Below are 19,492 nucleotides of genomic sequence, written 5' to 3'. Positions count from 1 at the left end.
AGCCAAATTAATAGAAGACAAAGCAAACAAAATACTTCACTTAAAATTAAGCTCTCAGCATTTTTCATGTGGGTCTCAATTTCTGAAGGGCTGATCCCTTCCACATTTAGCAGAATTTGGTAGGCAATCAGTACTTAAGAATAATCTGAATACTTACTTCCCAATATGATTCCCAATGTGCAAACCTTTTGTCTGCAAAGGGAAAATTTTTAGAGCACATGAGTGATTTGGGAATTTATACCCTCTTTGTCCAAAGCAGTTCAGAAATTTAGGAAGCCTATCCTCAGGAATTTCCATCAAGGAATCCCCTGAAATCTCTCTGTCACTGTTGCAAACAAGACTTAGGAGCATTAAGTCATTTAGGCACTACATTCTTGGGTTTGAGCTTTAATTATAACAAACAGTACTATTAGAGCATCAAAATGTTGGTAATGTGAAATTACTTTGTATATACAGAATTAAAATAAATGCCTTTTTTCATAACCATTTTGCAATGTGGTATCAGCTACTGCAGCAAGTGAACCTGCAGATTTTCATGATTAGTCTGTTCTGGAATTGCAATATCAAATTTAAAAGAAGGGTGATGTAAAAGAGTTTAGAGAAATTAGAGGAGCATAGGAAGAGCAGGATGTTTCAGGGAGCTGGCAGCTTTCACTATTTCGTAATTTTATTTATCATTTTGTTTGCAAGAAGGACAGTGCTAAACAAAGGTAGAGTTCGACTTGAAATGGAGAAGGTACATTGTAAAACTCCCACTCATTCCTGTCACAGTGGCGCTCCATTTGCTGGCAACAGCACAGGTAACACAGGGCAGAGGAAGAAGCTGCAACTCAAAGTTCAGCAACAGAAAGTCTCCAACTGATTTCCACATGGTAGGAAAAGAGGAGCATGACACAGAGCACATGGGAACAAAAGGGATTTCCCATCCGCATCAATGAGCACTGCAACCAAACTGCTCTCCCAAAAGAGAGCCATTGGATCTACCCAAAAGAGGAACCCACTGGAAATACACAGCACAGCCATGGTGCTGGCAGAGGGAAATGATAGCGGTTTCATTCACAAATACACAGATATTTAACTTAACAGAGACTGGAAAAGCTTCAACAGGAAAAGCATCCTCACACTGGCCAACTAAACAGAATTCTGCTTGCAGACTAGAGAAAAACCAATAAAAATTCCAGATTTAGACTTTCAAAAGGTAAGAATACAGAGGGAAACTTTGTCTTTTGCACTGATATACAATAAATTAAGACCTAGTTCTAGCTACATGATCAGAAGCCTGGCCCCAGGGTTCTGCAGAATCAAGTGCACAGCTACCTATTTTAATCACATTTTCATGACACAGCCTAATTTTGCATTAACATTTCTAAAAGGAAAAAAGTACTTCAAGGAAGAACTTTAAGAAATCTGTCTGAACACAACTTCTTTCTCTTTAAAATTATTCAAACATCATTCAAAGCAAGGGGGATCTGGCAGAACGACCTGGTTTATCTTGTTTACATGTAGAAGAGTTATTGAGGAAGATAAGTGACCACTTTGAAGATCTGCCTCATTTCTGCTCCAGTTTGCTGAAAGCATGCTTGCTATAGGTTGCTATGTGTTTCCAATCAGAAGTTGTTAAGTACACAAAATAAGGCTGGATTTTATTTGCAGAAGCACATGTTCAAAGGTTAACATTTATTGCTCCAAAAGCAGTATCTATAAACCAGGGCAATACCTTAGAGATTATTAACCTTCTAGTTATGCCAGTGGCTGTTTCAAGTAGTTCAATTTTTTTTTTGGTAAGAATGCCCAGCAATCTCTCCAGTTAAGTATTTCCAATGGGTTCTAATCCTTTAAACAGTTGCCCACCAAACCCCAAAGGAAGTGATTTTTCTCTAAGAAGCTTGTGCAGTGCTGTTAACTTGCTGTACTCTGTCCAAATAAAAATAAGAGAGACAGAAAATTGCAGACAAATCAACTGAAATTATTTGGGTCCAACACTGTGGGTTATGAAATACTGGTGCCATCCTCAGGCTAATACTCACTTTCTTCCTGACTTTGGGTATATCAAATAACTCATCACTTTTATCACATCTGAAAACTCAGGACACTAAAGCAGAGTACTGTGAAGATTGATTGGTTGTTAGGGAAGCGCCTTGAAGAAGAAAAGCATACCTTAGGCTACATCACAGGAATATCTAAGCCCTTAATCCTAATTGTGATTAAAAGAACTACCAAGGAATATCCAATTTTCAGAGGAATTCACTAAACTTTAGACCCCATTTTCCAGCAAGAATTGTGATCTATATGATACAAAAAAATCAAGCAGTAGAGCAAAGAGCCCCTTCTACCAAATCTTCTTGCAACTAAGCAAAATATACAATTCAAAATGATATTTCTAAAACAAAATCTTCAATTATTGCTTAGAGGTTATGCAATCATTAGGGTACAGAGGAGAGAGCATCAAGTATGTGACACCTTCTACCCAAGGAGGAGATTCAAAGATATATGTTAATTGTGGATGTTACCATAAAAATTAAAAAGCAGATTCCTTCTTTAGCTCCTTTATTTGGTTTGCTGGGGCAGTCCAGGGGCACTGAAATGACACGTCCCTGCAAATGACTCACATTTCAGATGGCACTGGATGTTAGTTGGACACAAAATTATGCAAAACTCATCAGGTAAAGAAATAGGCACAGATTTTATGATGAAAATGTTTGCCAGCTGTTTTCATACCCAAAGAGCACAAATTCTTGCAATTCTCTAAAAAAACCTGCTCTTAAATGTCTCACAATAAATGGAGAGGATTAATTAAGGACCAGGATGCTCTTTGTTGTCTCAGCCACAACAAACAGTCCCTCTAAAGTGGGAGAGCTTTACATGGGCAGTAATCCCAGAGAGAAATGTGTGGGGCAGAAATGCCAGGCTGCCAGCACCATAAAGCTGCGGGTGCCAGGCAAAGAGGGAAGGCAAATGATTCCTTTGTTACCTCCTGCAAGAAACCCCACACCAAATGACACCTGGAGGATTCACAGGGAGCACCCAACAGTCCCACCCAGCTACACCTGGGCAGGATAGAACTTCCTGCACTGCTCAGGAAGGAACGAAATCGATGGCAGTAGAGGATTTGCTGTTCCTTTTCATGGTTCTGCTAAAGAATTGATTTACCCTGGGGTTCACACACAGGCTCTGTAACTCCTGCTGAATTCAAGCTGCTTGTGGAGCAGTAAGGAATGCTCTTATTTCTGTCAGAATTGATTTTGAAGCAGAAGTTAAATTATTTTTATTTCCGAACAGTAAGACCCTCCTTTAGCTTCAGACCATTCCTTCCTGGCAAAACTGATGCAGCTTATCCATGAAATATATTAAAAAAACACATTTTAACATTTAGAAATTAGAGATAAGCCATTTTAAGCAGCACTTAGAAAAACAGAAGTGGAGTAGATAGAAGGGTAAATACAATCAGCTCTCTACCAGCCACTTTTCATCATTTTTCAAAAGGATTTCTTAACAACCAAAACTTCAGAGCATGAAATTAAACCCAAAACCACTGAGGAAGGCTTCACAGACAGCTGGCATCTTTATTTCTTCTGTTGCTCTCTTATGAAAAACAAATCCCCAGTAGGGATCAGAGACACAGGGCAGAACTGAAATTTGTGCTATATCCCTTCTTCTTTTCCCCAGAAGAGTCAGTTCAGCAAGTGAGAACAGCTCACTCAGCAGTGCTCATTCAGCTCTCTGGGCTGTGCTGCATCTGCCACGTGCAACTTAGCACATGCTTACATTTCAAGCCCTGAAAATGAGACCTAAGTAGGGTTCTGTATATTAAAAAACCCAATTAAAAAGGGCAAAAAAAAAATTTCAGCAGCTTTGTGTTTGTAGAAGCTTCAGCAACAGCAAAACCCACCTCTTTAGCTGCGTTTTAAAATTTTAAGCCCATCTACCTTCCTTCATCACTAGTTGAGTTTTTTCCCAACAGAAATGCCCTCAGCTGACAGCAAACCATGTCCTGACTAACCTTTCTTCAAGATTCCTACAGCTGACTAAGAATTTTAGGAGGAATGAAGGTGCATGCAAAGCCCAGCTTGAATATAGGGTCAATAACACCTGGAAAATACTGCATTAGAACTACCAGCAATACAGAGTTCCCTAACAAAGTCCTTCGGCAGCCATTCCCACGAAATTCTGAGCATGCAGCTATAAAGGTATGGGCAAGAAGCATTCCTAAGCCCGCAGTGCTATTGGAGTGGTCATCTGGAGGCAAGAAAACAAACACCCACTCCTATCACCTGAGCCACAAAGGGGCACATTAAGCTCACCTGCTTTTTGGTTCTCCAAAATAAGAGAGATTTCACATCATTTTCACACTTCAAAGACAGATTATTGTCTTCTTATCTCCACATAAAAGGAAGAGTCATTTTATGAGGAAGGGTTCCTAATAAAAACTATCAGAGTTGTAAACACCTTTAATGTAAGTTATCATTGTACAGGCAAGTTTTAAACTACCAGTAGCTCCGAAATTGCAGTTTTAATAGCTGTCATTAAAACACTTAATTGCACGTTTGTGATTATGTTATTATTACTGGGTTGGAATTGCTCTCTAGAACAGCTCATACAATAGTGCACCATCTCCACTGCCTGTACAAACAAACCTTTAGAGTTCCAATGGTGAGCACCACACTTATTATTGATAGTTTTTCATCAACCACTTGCTAGAAAACTAGAAAATTTTCTTCCCGAAAGATCTCAAAGTACATTTGATTTAACACACGTAAAACCTCACGTTAACAACCACTGAGACAACTCCCATGGACACTGGTCTAGTAGATAAATTACACATGGCATTTGGACAGGTGGAGAAAAATCAGCCTTGGAGTTCAGTTTTCCTGGCAATCCATCTCTCCAGTGTCTGCCAAAGAGCACAGCTCTCCTGCTGCTGGTGCCACACAGATCTGTCCTGCTCTGCCTTTACCACCCACCACAGAAAAAGGTACAAATACAAGACTCCAGATGGCTGAGATTTCCGGATGTCCAGCCCACTGCCTCAGAACTGCTGTCACTCCCCCACCACCCCAGAGAGTCCGGAGAGGGCCCGTGTTCCACCAGCACTTTACACAGGCACGGGCAGCACGCCAAGCCCTTACTCCACTCACTGCCATCCCCACAGAGCCCAAGGCAATGGCAGCTCATTTTTTTCCCTTCTTTTTTGTATTCCCTGAAAGCCATGCCCCCCAGAAACGTCTGTGGAACTGCAGCCTAAGTTACTGCACTGAAGATGCAGCGGTTCTGTGGCTTTGAAGCTGCTGATGTGCTGGGCCTGAGAAGGAAGGAGCTGTGCATGGCCTAAGAAATTATTCTTGGAAAGACAGACTCAGATTAACAGTCAATTAGCTCTCAAAAAACACCAACCCAAACATTTTGGTAGCCTCAAACTACACAACAACATGCAAAGGTACTGCTCCTTTTTAATATCTCCACCCTGCTCTGCTACACAAAATAGGAGACATCAGACCCAGGGTGCAGATCATTTGACCATTGCCATTTTAGTTATCTCATTCTCACTTTGGTGTTAAAAATCTGCAGTCCTGCCCAGCAATCTTATCCTGCTATGTAAATCTTTTTAAACAAAATGCCTTATTCAAAGTTTACTATTGTTAACTGATATCAAATCAGTGTAGCAAATTGCCATCGGAGTATCTTGATCTAATTTTGTTCTGGAAAGAATCGAAATAGATCTGAAGAAAATTCAGATAATGGAACAGGCAAAACAAGAAAGGGAAAGGAGGAGCATAAACAAAAGATAAAAGAAGAACAGAGAATAAAGGATAAAGCTCTGAGATACAAAAAATAGGATTAAGTGATACTGAAATCGTGGGGGGTACGTGCCCAGATATCCCATAAAGCAAGAGGAACACCAGAGATTAAAAATGTTACAATCATCTACTGCAGAATATGAAATTACATCATTCACAGGGATGGGAAAATGGTGTGTTTGGGGGAAGTCAAACAATGGGTCTGAGCTGAAATCTCTGAGCAGCCAATGTCCCCTGTCACTGGACTGCAGATGCAGTAAATGGAGCCAAAACTTTTCCCTCCTGTGGATCTGCCTATGAGTGACAGCTCTGCACAACACTCAGCAATCCATGGGAATTTAACTGGGGTGTAATGCTCACAAACAGGCTAAACATTCCAAGGACATAGGAAATACATCTTCTTTAATTTGAATGACATTCGGTACTAAAAAGTCTGTGGGTTCTCAAAAATTGTGTTACAGTTCCTTGTCTTTCGAGATAAAGGGAATAAGAGTCTCTTTCCATTTATTTTAATGTCTATTTTTATAAGGGTACACCAATTACAAAAGATCTTATTTTTCCCATGTCCTATCCCATGATGCAACTTCTGAGGATCAGCATTCTGAGGATCCCAGTGCTCAATGCAGAATTCTGTAAATGTAGCAAAACAAGTTACAGAGATTTTGCTACACTCCTCAGTAAAATTTCTTTCCCTAAAAAGCGCAGCCCCAAAGAGAAGAGGAATATCTTTCCTGTCTGTAAGTACACACTTAGAATCCTTTAGTGCTGGAATTAGAAGGGATGTGTGAATACGAGTAGTGTCAAAATACAAAGGATACTGAATGAAAACCCACACCTCTGTAAAGGGAAACAACTCATTGTAATTTGCACCTCTTTTGCAAGCATAGCCCTTACAAATAGCTCATTGCAAAGAAACCCATCCAAAATAAAAATACAGTGAATTCGCTCCGCAAATTGCAGCTACACAACCCAGAGAGGCAATTCTGAAGTCCTAGGGTGTGGTTTAGTTCGCCGTGCTAATAACAAGCTCTTAGTAACAGGATATAAAACCACTTTCAGAATCATTTTTCTCAGAGGGACACGAACATTGAGCCAGGAAGAACCCGTGTGTCACACAGCAGCATCGGGGCACTGCTGATCCACAAACTTAACAACCCAGATGTCTCTCCCTGCTGATTTCCCTGGCCCAAGCTGCCACCACGGAGAGCAGACTATAGACAGCAGCAGCCTCAGAGGAAGGAACCAGCCTCCTTTCAGGCAGATAAAGGTTGTCTTGAAACAGAAGCCAACAATATTCCTGGGCCTAATCAAAGACTTTTTTCCCTACTTTTTACAGTCATTTTCTTTGTACTTCTGGCACCATCTTTGTTAGGAAGATTTATTGTCTGCTTTTTAAAATTTATCAGTTTGCAATGGCCACAAGATGAAGGGATCTCTTAAATCACTATGTATGAGGAGAGTGTGAACATGTGTCTTACAGTCACAGCTTTAAAGGCTCCCATTCTGGAAAACCACTTACAAACATCAACAATGAGAGGAACATTTTTGAGACAGTTATACTCAAGACATGCTATTTATAAGGCGCTCTGTATTTTGAAGTTACTGAATTACAATTATTCAAATTGACTGTATCTGTTAAAGACTAAAAGGGATAATTTTTTTCATTATATGGGAAATTAAGAAAGTAACAGATTTATTTGTTGATTGATAATACATGACAAAATAAAGGACACGAATCCTTTGAATGTTAAACATTGCTATTATAGATATCACTATAATTTCTTTCTAAAAGGTCTATTTACTTAACTATTTAAGTTACAAATCCGAGCAACTGTTGCATCATCTTACAGGACTGGGATTGCTGTTGAATATCAGGGCAGGATAGTAGGATAGATAAAAGTTCTCTAAAAGAGAAAGCACCAGAACCAGCAGCAAGGTGGGGTTGGTCAGCCCTTCATTTGAATGTAAATGTAATTATGAGGCAGGCAGTTGGGCTGACGTCAGACAAGATCTTGGTAAACCATTACCACCAGCACCTGGTAACACAGTTGATAATAAAAGAGGATGAAGTAGAAGATTCCAAGCAGAGTGGCATTATTAGAGAAAACCAAACACAAATATTTTTGAGCAGTAAAAGAAGACACTGAGGAACAAGATGTTGTGACGCTGTGTTTACAGTCTGGGACAGCCATGTACGTGAGCTCGCTCTTGGATAAGGAGCCCAGCATGTACCCAGGATCTGCCAGGGCCAACAACAACCTGCCCGTGCAAAACTTCGTGTCTGCTCCAGCCTACTCCGACTACATGGGATACCACCCTGTGCCAGCCCTGGACACCCACGGGCAGCCGGCGGCAGCCTGGGGCTCCCACTACGGCCCCCAGCGGGAGGACTGGAGCGCCTACGGCCCAGGCCCTTCCAGCGCCGTGGCTGCTGCCCACATCAATGGCTCGTCCCCTGGCCAGGGCTCCTACAGCTCTGCTGATTACAGCTCCCTGCATCCCGCCGCCGCTGCGGGGTTACCTCCTGTAGATACAATTAATGCCCAGCAAATCTCTCCCAACAGCCAAAGGCACAGCTCTTATGAGTGGATGAGGAAAACGGTGCAAACCAACACTGCTGGTGAGTGCAAATTCAACTTCCAACCTCAGAAAGCATCTTCTGCTATCACTGAGCTTAGAAATAATTAACTTCACTTGAAGCACATAGGTTGGAGGGTCATTTATTACATTTATTTAACCTACTGCTGTTTAATGCAGTTTTAACTAAATTTGTGCTAGTTTCACTTTCTCCCATAAAGGCTTTATGTGGTTGCTGTAGTGGAACGGCTGATGTGGCTGACCTGGCTGGAGCTCAGCTCCAGGAATCCCTGTTGGAACATTCTGTAAAGCATTTTGTGTGAAAAACATGATAATCATGAAAGTGTTATGGAGCAATGCAGCAACATTTAACAGTTACAGACAGAAATACTACATCGTTATTTTGTGCTGCAGGGGAGATATCAATATATAATCAGGTTGATCTTTTTAAACCTTACAGACTTCTCAGTAATTATAAAGAAAACTATGTACTTTGATCTAACTGCAGTGATTATGCAATTTTCTGCAATTTTCCTGTGTCTCATATTTTTCTACCCAGATTTATTAGGTGAGCAGAAAAAATTCCCAGAGAAGCAATCTGTCTCAAACGATCAGCATAGACTATTTTGTTTGCAGATCACATAATTCCTTGGTTAAGCTTCTTCTTCATTTAATTTCACATCAGTTTTACTTTTCTTACACGCCAGAATTTTTCAGCTTCCTCAATTACACAATTAAAAATCTCTTTCCTGCAAGTGCCACTCACTGATGTGCCTGTTCTTGCCACAAGCTGCCTGCCAGATGAACCTTTCCATGTATATTCCCAAGGTGGAAACTAGGGGTGTAGAAAGGTTTGATAAATCTGTTGTTAAGGTTAAAAGTAGTAAGTGTGTGTTAGGGAGCATCAAAGAAAATGCTCGAAAGAAAGCAGAGCAATTACAATTGAAGCAATCTTAGAAGACAGGGAAAATCACCACTGCCTGCTTCAGAGAGAATCCGCCTTCAAATGGTTATTACTCAGGAGCAAAATTAGCCTGGTAATTGTTTCTTAATTATAAAGCAGACACACATTGTTTTGTCTCTGGTACTAAATATAAAATGCCTGGTGAACATTAGGATATCACAATGCTGTCCTTCCACTTGGAGCCTCCACAAAGGCCTTCAAAGCCAGGCAGATTCAGTCTGCTTTCCCCCCTTCTGTATACTCATGTAAATCCCAGTAACTTCATTAACACCCTTGGAGACTGCCAGGTGTAGAAGTGATGCAAGACTTGAGTGTAGATCAAATTCAGCTGAGACTACTGAATGTCAATGAGGCAGCCCTGTCTGTGTCATGTAGGCACTGAATTTTACATGTATAGCATTCTTAAAGAATAACATTATTAAAGAATATCGCAGACTTAAAAATCTAAATCCTTGCTTCACACTTATTGAACAGTCTTGGAAGACCCTGAGATGTTTCTCATACCCTTGTCCAAATTTATAAAATATATTTGCAATTCAGAGACACAATTTTGGGCCTAAATTCATCTCTAGTCTGAAAAGTGCTTACACAGAATTTACACACATTCTGAAGTACTTTATGAACCATTTGGGACAGGTGGAACAGAGCCCATCAATAGCTGCATGTCCTGAGGCTGTGCATTCCTAGAACCCAATCCTTTGAAGTGTTAAAAACAGCTCAGGACTTCACAGAAGTGAGCTCAAGGCATCAACCCACCTTAAAAAGAGAGATGGTGAGAGTAAAGCACAAATGTGGTAATCGTGCAAAACAAGAAAAGTACCAAAAAGATTTGGCCTTTCATTGGTGTTTTTAAAAAAAAACGTAAAATTTTAACCCTGTCACAGAAAAAATTGTGATAAATGGAAGGAAATTCAAATAAATTACAAGGCTAAAATTAAGCATGTGACTGCTCTGTACCACCTTATCAATGTTTTCTCTAGAAGAAAACTGACTTGATGCCATTATAACCCTCTTTGAAACACACTGTTGTTTTCTGTTTTTCCTTATTGCCATAATATTATTTGTGTTATCAAAGTAGCTACTGGTTCCTCTTCTTCAATGTTACCACTGCTTAATAAAGTTCATTGCCTTAAAATCCCAGAATTACAGCCCTAAACTCTACAAATATATTTCTGTGCATAAACATGTATATGTCCTTAACTTCACCAGTGGTGTGTACACACACCAATGTACGTGAGCAGAAGGGAGTAACAGAAATCACAACACATCTAATGAAAGGAGGGATCCTCCTGAAACACTGTCCTAAAGACAGCAGGAATTATTTTGAGTGAGATGTCAGTGGGAATTGCTTCCTCTCTGTGTAGACTCTATTAAATACACTACATTCTGATTCAATATCCTTATTTAGCATTTGATACAAGGAAAAAAATTCAACTGCAGGTAAAGTGAAATGAAAATTTACCTGATCAAGTCAATCTTCAGGATGAAACAACATCACAAAGACAGAAGTACTCTGTTCTTTAAACAGATAAAATGTGATTTGAAATGATACGTCCTCTGACTAAAAGAGTGTAACTGTATATTCAGAACAAAACCCTTTTTTACTTCAAACACAAAGACATTTCAAATATATAAGGCTGTAAGAAATTTTAAAAAAACCAAACATGGAAAGTGGGCTTGGTAGAGACCTTCCTAGTCAGGCCATGCAAGTGAGGAAAAGAACATCCAAAGAATTCCTGACAGTCTGATCCTGGTTTGACTAAAAATCTATTATAAAATCTGCCATCAACTTCAGTTATGCTGGAGTAGAACTTCAAATTAACTTCAAATTAACTGTGTAATCAACAAGGTAAGATGTGTATTTTCTGAGAGCAAGAAAACCTTCAAAGCATAAAACTTACTGAAAAGGTATCTAAAGGGCCTAGAAAAAGGTTTTAAAACTGCATATGAAACTTCATCCAGGAGTGACCCTTCTCAGAAAGGGAAGGGACTTTAACAGGACTAAACAAAAGGACAACATGATTTTCGTATGTTACAGGTTCAGCCCCAGGATGTTTTTTAAAACTATAGCCAACACATTTTCTGTCTTTGTTTAAACAAGCAGGGACGTACAAGTAATTCAGATTACAGCACAGCAGAAACACAACCAGAAAGCAAAACAGAAAAGCAGGAAAAAAGGCCAGGCCCCTGCTCTAATGCTAATTTATTTTTCTTTGTAAATTAGTTGTGACATCTATTTTCCACTGGCCTACATTGTCTGAGGTTTTGAGGCCTATCTGTCATATTGAGGCAACAGACCCTTTTAACACTTCACTTTGCTTTGATATGCAGTCTTGTCTCTTCCTTCTCCCTCTTTTCTTCAGGAGTTATATTGCCGGAAAGGGTGATGATTTTCACAGCAAATAAAGAGGCCTTCTCCCAGCTTTATTGTCTTCAGAAGAAATGCTCTGTGAATTTTATGACCAAGTGGAATGGAGAAAACTACTCCTTTTCTCCACCCCCTCAAATCATGGTTATATTTGCTGATTATAGTGAGGCCGGAATAACCTCGTTGAATTTTAACTTGTTTTCAAAGATTTCCTCTAAGCCCTCAGTTTACGAGGAACCTGAATATCTATACTATTGTTAGCATTAGAACTATCACTGAAGGCAAATATTTCAAAGCCAACGATTTGTACCATGAAAAAAGTAAACTTAGTTGGATGATTTAGTCCTGCAAATTTAGGCAGGAAAATCTTCTATGCTGGAAGTTGAAGTGGCATAGGACTTGGGAAAATATCCCTAATTATGCGTATTTCAGCTATGTCTACCTTCAGATAAAAATATCCCAGTCTGTCCTCGGTGTCGGTCCAAAATTAAAGAGAACTGAGGAAAAAATATTCCTTCATCTATTTCTGTCTCTTTTTCCTCTGCTAAGATGAAAGCGTCTGACATTTGTTTAGGGCTTGTAAATTCCAAACCAATTGGCTTGTGTTTCTGAATGTGAAAGGGGTTCTTGATAAGATCTCCTTGTCGCTCCTTTGTGTGGCGTGTGCTTCATCTTAACACCTCAATGGATTTTAGGGAACCACTTTAAAGGAGTCTTTGTCCTACAGTTTGTCCCAGAAAACTCACATCAAAAAAAACTGGGAAGATCAGAAGAAAAAAGAAAAACTATCTAGTTGGCTGTTGAAAGTGCAAAGGAGAACAAATAAGTTGAAAACTGATCTCCCTGGATTATTACTACATGAAGAATTGTTTAAAAATTATATGAAATGAGAGATACATTCTAAACATTTGGTAATGCTTCTCTTAACAGTATTTATCCAATATATCTAAGAATATTTCTTTTATACATTAGAGAGAGGATGATCCTGAAATCCTTTTACAAGATTTTATTGCCTCATCTTACAAATTGTCAAGTGCCTCCAACTCTAAAGGGAAGCCCAGCACAGAGTACCCTCAAGAATATCCTACAGGCACTCAGCACCTTGCAAGACTGGACCTTTTTGAAAAAGTAAATAAAATTATTATTGAACTTCTAAGTTTATCCTATGGCCACACAAGAAAGGAAAAGCATTTCTAGTTGGACATATCTTTGTGCTAGAGAAACAATCTTTAAAAACTCAGATAAAGAATTAGGCCACGGTACAACTGAACGAATTGTGACTGAAGCTCAGTCTTGAAATCCTGGGTATTTATGCTCTCATAGACACAGAAGTCACTTCAGTGAGCACTAAAATGAAACCCCTTTGAGATTAATATAGCCAGCACCAGTTATGTACTGCTATGAATTATTTAAGATGCATTGGGGTGTTTATCACTTAAGAGCTTCACATTTAAATGTATGTTTACAGAGAGAGGGAAAAAAAGAGGGAAAGACAGTTATGGTAACCAATACTCTCTCACTTCGCCCTGCACCTCATATTCCTCCTCTGTACCACAGCAAACAATCCCATACAAGTATTCTGTAGTTTAATTAATGTCTGTGAAATGCCTGAGATGTTTGCAAGCTGCTATGGAAAATCCAACTCAACATATGAATAATACTTCTTTCCTAACCAGGTAAAACAAGAACAAAAGAAAAGTACCGAGTTGTTTACACAGATCACCAGAGACTGGAATTAGAGAAGGAATTTCACTGCAACAGATACATTACAATCAGGAGGAAGTCAGAACTCGCAGCAAACCTGGGACTCTCCGAAAGACAGGTACAGAGAGCAGCCCTGAGGTGTGCCCACAGTGCCCAGACACTGCCACTGCCAGGAGACACAGCAGCAGCCACCTCCTGCACCTCTGCACCTGACACACAGAGAATCCACTACACAAACCCACAGTTATCAACAGGCTCATTTGACAGAACCTTCCAATTGTAGGGAACTCAACCTTAGAAATTAACTCATACTTTAAAAAGTAGTTATTCTTACATTCTAGCTTACTAGCTTGGAATTTAAACAGTCCAGCTTAATAGGATCTTAGCTATGTTCCCAATAGCTGTGACATTCACAATTTTATTTCTTCTTGAAATCACACCAAATAATGGCCAGCAAAAAAATCCAAGGCATTTGATATATTTCAGCTGGAAGACAGGAAAGTTAAAACTCAAGGTCAATCCAATGAGATAGCTATGGGGCTCTTTATTACAAACATATTGCCACAGGCCACATTCTTCCTCAGTCAGATTTCAGCATATTCAGGAGGGTTTTACAGCCTTGGATTTTCAAGTCAGGATCTCTTTTTGCCATATGTATGTGTAGCCAAGACTATCCATCCAGGGAACGTTCAAGTGCATACTTGGATCATTGCTTCCTTGGAAAGCAGCTCTGCCTTCACTCATATCTAGTACATATTTAATTTCTGTCCTAGATAAAGCCAGTCTCCTGAGCAGAGCACAGTTACATTAGCTGTGTTCACGGATGGACTAAAGTTTGTCACACAGTAGGATAGAGCTGCACTGGAAAATTTTCAGAGAACTGCAATTATGAAAGATTTGAAACTTCCACCTTAATGTTATGCAAGCTGGCTGATTTAGAACACAGACATGCCTGGAGTCACCAGCGATCCTGCAGAAAATCAGCAGTTTCCTTTTACAGAGCTGCTGCTCCCAATGCCACCCCATTTTTAACTGGTAAAGTTCCTTCAAGTATAATGTAGACAAAATACATAATTTATCTGCATTTCCACAGGACAGACAAAGCTAAATGCTTCTTCATGCCAGTACCAGTACGGTAATAAGAAGAAATATAAAACACTGAGATTTTTAATACAAAGCAAGGGTACAACTTTCTATATCATATTGTACTCAACACACCTTAAAGGCTGTAACAACTACAGTAAAGTAAGAACACAATTACCAAGAAGGAAAACACAAACAGAAGCTCCTACTCATTCACATTTTCACATAAGGAATAAAATAGAGATACTTAAAAGTAGATTTTAAACAGATAAGAGTCTTTCACCTGCACAATGAGCTTGGGAAATTCGCTGTCTTTAAGTAATGCTGATACATCTATTTATACACATAACAGTACATATGTATCTGTAAAATACAGGTATAAATATATATTCCAGTAATAAAAACAATCAAAACTTTAAAAATGCATAAGAATTTATGCACACACAAAAATCACTCACAACATAAATGAAATAAAAGAACCCTCACTACTTGGCTTTGAATTAATCTGTAACATAGATAATAAAGAAATCTTCAAAATTCATCCATAATTGCATCTTCCTAAATTATGACACACGCCACTGGCAAAGCTGAGATAATGAACTCTGCACCCTCTGAGTCTCAATGAGTTCATTGATTTCTGTATTCCTAAATATAACACAGCAAGTTCACTTTACGCTGCCCAGGAGAAAGAGAAATCAAGAAAGAAATAATCAATTTTCCATTGATTATTATGCCAAAAATTAATACAGAAAAATACAAAAACTTTTCACTGCACAAATTCAGTATTTTGGTTTGTGGGGGGTTTTTTCATTGGGTTTTAGCATTGGGGTTTTTTCCTCATGGCTTTTTGTTTGCTTGCTTTGGGTTTTCGGGTTCTTAAATAGTGTTTTTGAACTTACCTACATTTCCATTGCTGTAATTATGGTAAAAAGTTGACTAGCACTTTGAATTAATCAGGTATCATTTATAACACCCCAGGTGAAAATCTGGTTCCAGAATCGCCGAGCAAAAGAAAGAAAAATGATCAAGAAGAAAATCTCGCAGTTTGATGGCAGCGGGGGCTCAGCTCAGAGCGACTCTGGTTCACTCAGTCCAAATGAACTGTCAAATTCTCTGTTCCCACCACCACATGGAATAAATGGATTACAGCCTAATGACATTCATCAAGTCATAGTTTCAGAATGAACAGAGGGAAAAAAACAAAACAGGAAAAAAGAAAAAGCAAGAATGGATTTCTCCACCACTGCCATCCCCCACCTTGGAAACTCAACTTTGCAAGGGACCATTTTCATTTAACTGCCTTCAGAGTGCTGATTTCTAAGCAGAAAATTTGAGCCTATTACCAAAATATTTTAATTATTGCAAAAATCTCAGGGACCTTGTGCTGCTAAGATTCATCTCTCAATATCTTTGATAGCAGGTAATTTGCTTCAGACACTGACACAAAGAATGATACCGATGAAGATTCAGTACATGTAGTTCTAGTCTGATCATACATATACCCAGGAAACTAAGAGAACAGATTATAAAATACAGTCCTTTTGCAGAAAATATAAGAAGCTGGGTGTGTGTGGTTTGTACCATTTATATAATTAGAGTAAACCGTAGATGTTAATAAATATTTACACTTAAATGGACTGAAAAGAATGCGACTTTTTGAAAACAGCAAAACGGTTTAAAACACTTTTAAATGCTCAAGGAACATAATAATGTTGCTATACAAACATATTGCATTAGTTAAATAACACAAGTAACTCTGCCCCATGGAATTGTATTCGAGCAATAGTTACAGGTACAGAATATACCAAACCTGCCAAGATTTGTTCCAGTGTAAGAAACACAGAAATTTCTCATGCACATTAGTAAATGCCAGATAATTTGGAAGATAAGTATTACCTCGATCTTCTATGACTGCACATATTATTGCTCAAAAATATGAACACAAATGGAATGGAAACAGAACACTTACTACAAGCAAACCACCAAAAAGCAAATAAAGCATTTGCTTGATGTCTTTAAGCATTTGAAGCGAAACAGGAGCAGTCTGGTGCCACTGATTTTATACCTGACAATTATTTGGGGCTGAAGGCAGCAACTATCCCGAAGTAGCTGAGAGGGTATTTTGAAGCAGTTACCTGCAGCTGAGCAGCCCCAAAACACAGTCACAAAAGGAATGTTCATGTCATGTGCACTCCTGAAAGAGCTCAAATTAAGGACATGATCACAGTGGGGTTTGCTTTAATTACTGCTCCATGTTGGCAGGTGAGAAGGTAGCAATGGTATCTGAAAGACAAGTGATGAGTCTGGAAAAAGTAGAAAGAAAACCCGAAGCACTAAAAAAATCCCCAAGCCCTTCAGTAGTACTATTCTTTGGAATTTCTTAATATGATCTTTTTGATAGCATACAAGCGAACAGCTCTATTGGGAAAATTTAATATTCCTGAAAATGTCAAGGGGAGCAAAGGTAATAAAATGGGAAAAAAGCAGAACACAAAGAGAAAAGAGCATTCTGAAAATCCTGCATCGCTTATTTCAGCAACCTCAAACTCTTGCTCTCAGAAGCAGCAGAATAAATTTGGCTTTTCTTTGTGTCAATGAGCATTGATAATGCACTGAACAACACGGACAGAACTTGTCAAAGCTCTCATCATCTGGATTCAAAACACTAGATAACAAATTTGAGGATATGCCTCATTATTCCCCATTTATTTTAAAATAACTCTGTTAGAGTAACTCCATGAAAGCAATTCTGTTGGGAGTTACATGAATAACACTCATCAGAACTTAATTCTGAATTATGTTTGTAGACATAAATGTCTCAAACTAAACTAGGAAGATATCCTGTAACACATATTAAGAACTTACTCACTGTAAACATTTTGTGGGTGGTTCCCCAATATATTTGCTAGTCATGTCCTATCATATGGTTCAAAGAAATGGGTGTATTCTAATGCAAACAAACTGTAAACAGAAAATCTTGTGTATATTAATAGTTATAAAACTCGGCCCGATGAGAAATTGAGATGACATCTGCATGGCTTTAACTCAGGATCTCCTAAGACCACTCACTGATGTTCCACTGGGACCACATGGACATTTTAGGAGACAGAGCACGTTGTGGAACATGCATACACAGCCCTGGCTCTGTTCAGATTCACAGAAGTGTACATGTGACACACACATGCCTTTTTTCTCTGCTCTTCAGTCAAATAAATCCAGATTTTTTCCTTGGGAGAGGAAGTTTCCCCAGTTCCATCAGCCCCTCCACCTGGACTGGCATTCCATACATGAAGGATGTAGAAGACAAAATAATCTCTCAGGAAACTCAGACTTTAGATAGACAAGAAAAAAGAGAAGAGGACCTTTACCTCAAAGCAGCAGAAGGGCCATTTCTATGGAAACCAGGAGAGGGCTTTTGTGAGGCTTAGCAGTGGCACAGAAATGGAGAGGGAGGGAACTTCTAGTTTTCAGATTTTTTTTTCTCTGATCAGTTTTCATATCAAAAGGAAGATGGCTAGTACAGCTATAACATACAACACACCATTGAGTACGTTTGCGTATTAGAAATGCACTGCTTCCGATTTCTCTTCCCTTCTTATTTATGACAAAATTGAAATGAAACACTGAGTTATTTACCAGGTCCACATTCAACATATTCGAAATCATCATCTTGCAGATTCTAACCAAGCTCCAGGCAGTCAGGAAACACCACCCTGCTCTGACAAACGGGGCAGAGGAGCCACTGACTGCACTCAGAACAACCACAGTTGATAAAGGAATCATTCTAAACGAGCCTATTTTAGATGTTTTTAGAGTTGGAATGGGATACAAAGCACCTCCTCTGGCATGTTTAATACCAGTCCTGTCAATAAAAATTGTTTTCCTTTTTCATGATCTTTATCCCGAATTTTACCCACAGATGTATTTTAAATGTATCCAAAGCATATGTTAATAAATATTTAGGGACAGTCTCTTTCATCCACTAGAAAATTATCTCTAAGCCTACACAGAGTGTATCAGATTATCTTCTCTGACTACAGTTAAGTAAGAAGTTATTCCCCTTATTGTTGCTGTGCATAATTATCCCCAATATGGATCATAATGTCCCTTTCAGCCTAAGTGCAGTGGCACAGCTGTTTCTCAAAATAATCTAAGGAAAAAAATATTAAACTCTTCTAGACTAATCAGGGTATTTTTTAGTAAATTCTATCAGAGGGTGATTAACTGCAGTCAGAATATCAGGTGAGGAGGCTGGGAAGCCAGAGAGAGGGGGAAATGGCAAGCAGCTAAAAGAAAATCCTTACCCTGCCTCTCGCAGGCCTTGGACACTTTATCAGACTGTAGCTATGCCATGAGCCAGACATCATCCCAAATCAAAACACAAATTGAGCACTTCATGCTGGTGCATTTAAAGGCCCATTAAGGACTCCAGGACAGCCTGGCAGGAGCCCATCCATGGTCATGCTCTGCCAGCATGGGAACACAAGATCAGGACATGCACTGGGGTGGAGGCACCACAAAGTCCTCACATTCCATTGTTCCCTGGGCAGCTGAGTTTGACTCTTCAGCGTTGCTTCCATGAAGGAGAAAGTTCAGCAGATGTGATCAGCCCCTGTATTAATTTTGGTATTTCCATGGATGCAACACTAAAGGCTATATAAATAACATTTTTCAATATTTATCTTTCTTCCTTTGAAGAATTCTCCAGGGACTTTAGTTGTACTCTCCCTTAGCACTGTTAAGCAATTAAAATACTAATGAATCAAATGCCATCCTTTGCACCCAGTGGGTATCTTCCAAAGGTCTCCAAGTTTCCTGTGTTTTTCACTGTATGTAAATAGAAAACCATCACACTGTTTGAATTCAGCTGATTGGTGGTTGGAGTTTGCAAGGTAGTGAGCTCCTTTAACACCATGCTGATATCAAAAGAAAACTCTGTATCATGCGACTGTCTAATTCCAGCAGCCAGCAAATCCCTTCTGACATTTATCTGAATCATGT

At 39.1% G+C, this 19,492-nt stretch overlaps 1 protein-coding gene across 1 annotated transcript; it reads left to right on the top strand.

Annotated features, from left to right (window-relative positions):
- The first annotated feature begins 7,733 nt into the window (after positions 1-7,733).
- On the top strand, positions 7,734-15,945 carry LOC121670253 (homeobox protein CDX-4-like). Its single transcript, XM_042040188.1, has 3 exons — positions 7,734-8,415; positions 13,381-13,526; positions 15,470-15,945. The coding sequence occupies exons 1-3, from the start codon at positions 7,986-7,988 to the stop codon at positions 15,674-15,676; spliced, it is 783 nt and encodes a 260-aa protein (XP_041896122.1). The 5' UTR covers positions 7,734-7,985; the 3' UTR covers positions 15,677-15,945.
- Positions 15,946-19,492: the final 3,547 nt, after the last annotated feature.

The sequence above is a fragment of the Corvus kubaryi genome, unplaced genomic scaffold (genome assembly GCF_017639235.1).
Source record: "Corvus kubaryi isolate FWS band 111438036 unplaced genomic scaffold, C.kubaryi_AGA036_p1.0 37395, whole genome shotgun sequence".
Lineage (NCBI taxonomy): Eukaryota > Metazoa > Chordata > Aves > Passeriformes > Corvidae > Corvus > Corvus kubaryi.
Note: the sequence above shows the minus strand (reverse complement) of the source record. Positions and strands in the feature narration are given on the sequence as shown.

Excerpts from the sequence above, each read along its gene's own strand:
- LOC121670253 (XM_042040188.1), top strand. The coding sequence starts at position 7,986 with ATGTACGTGAGCTCGCTCTTGGATAAGGAGCCCAGCATGTACCCAGGA. Across the intron at positions 8,416-13,380 it reads GGTGCAAACCAACACTGCTG|GTAAAACAAGAACAAAAGAA; the intron begins GTGAGTGCAAAT and ends TTTCCTAACCAG. Across the intron at positions 13,527-15,469 it reads TGGGACTCTCCGAAAGACAG|GTGAAAATCTGGTTCCAGAA; the intron begins GTACAGAGAGCA and ends ATAACACCCCAG.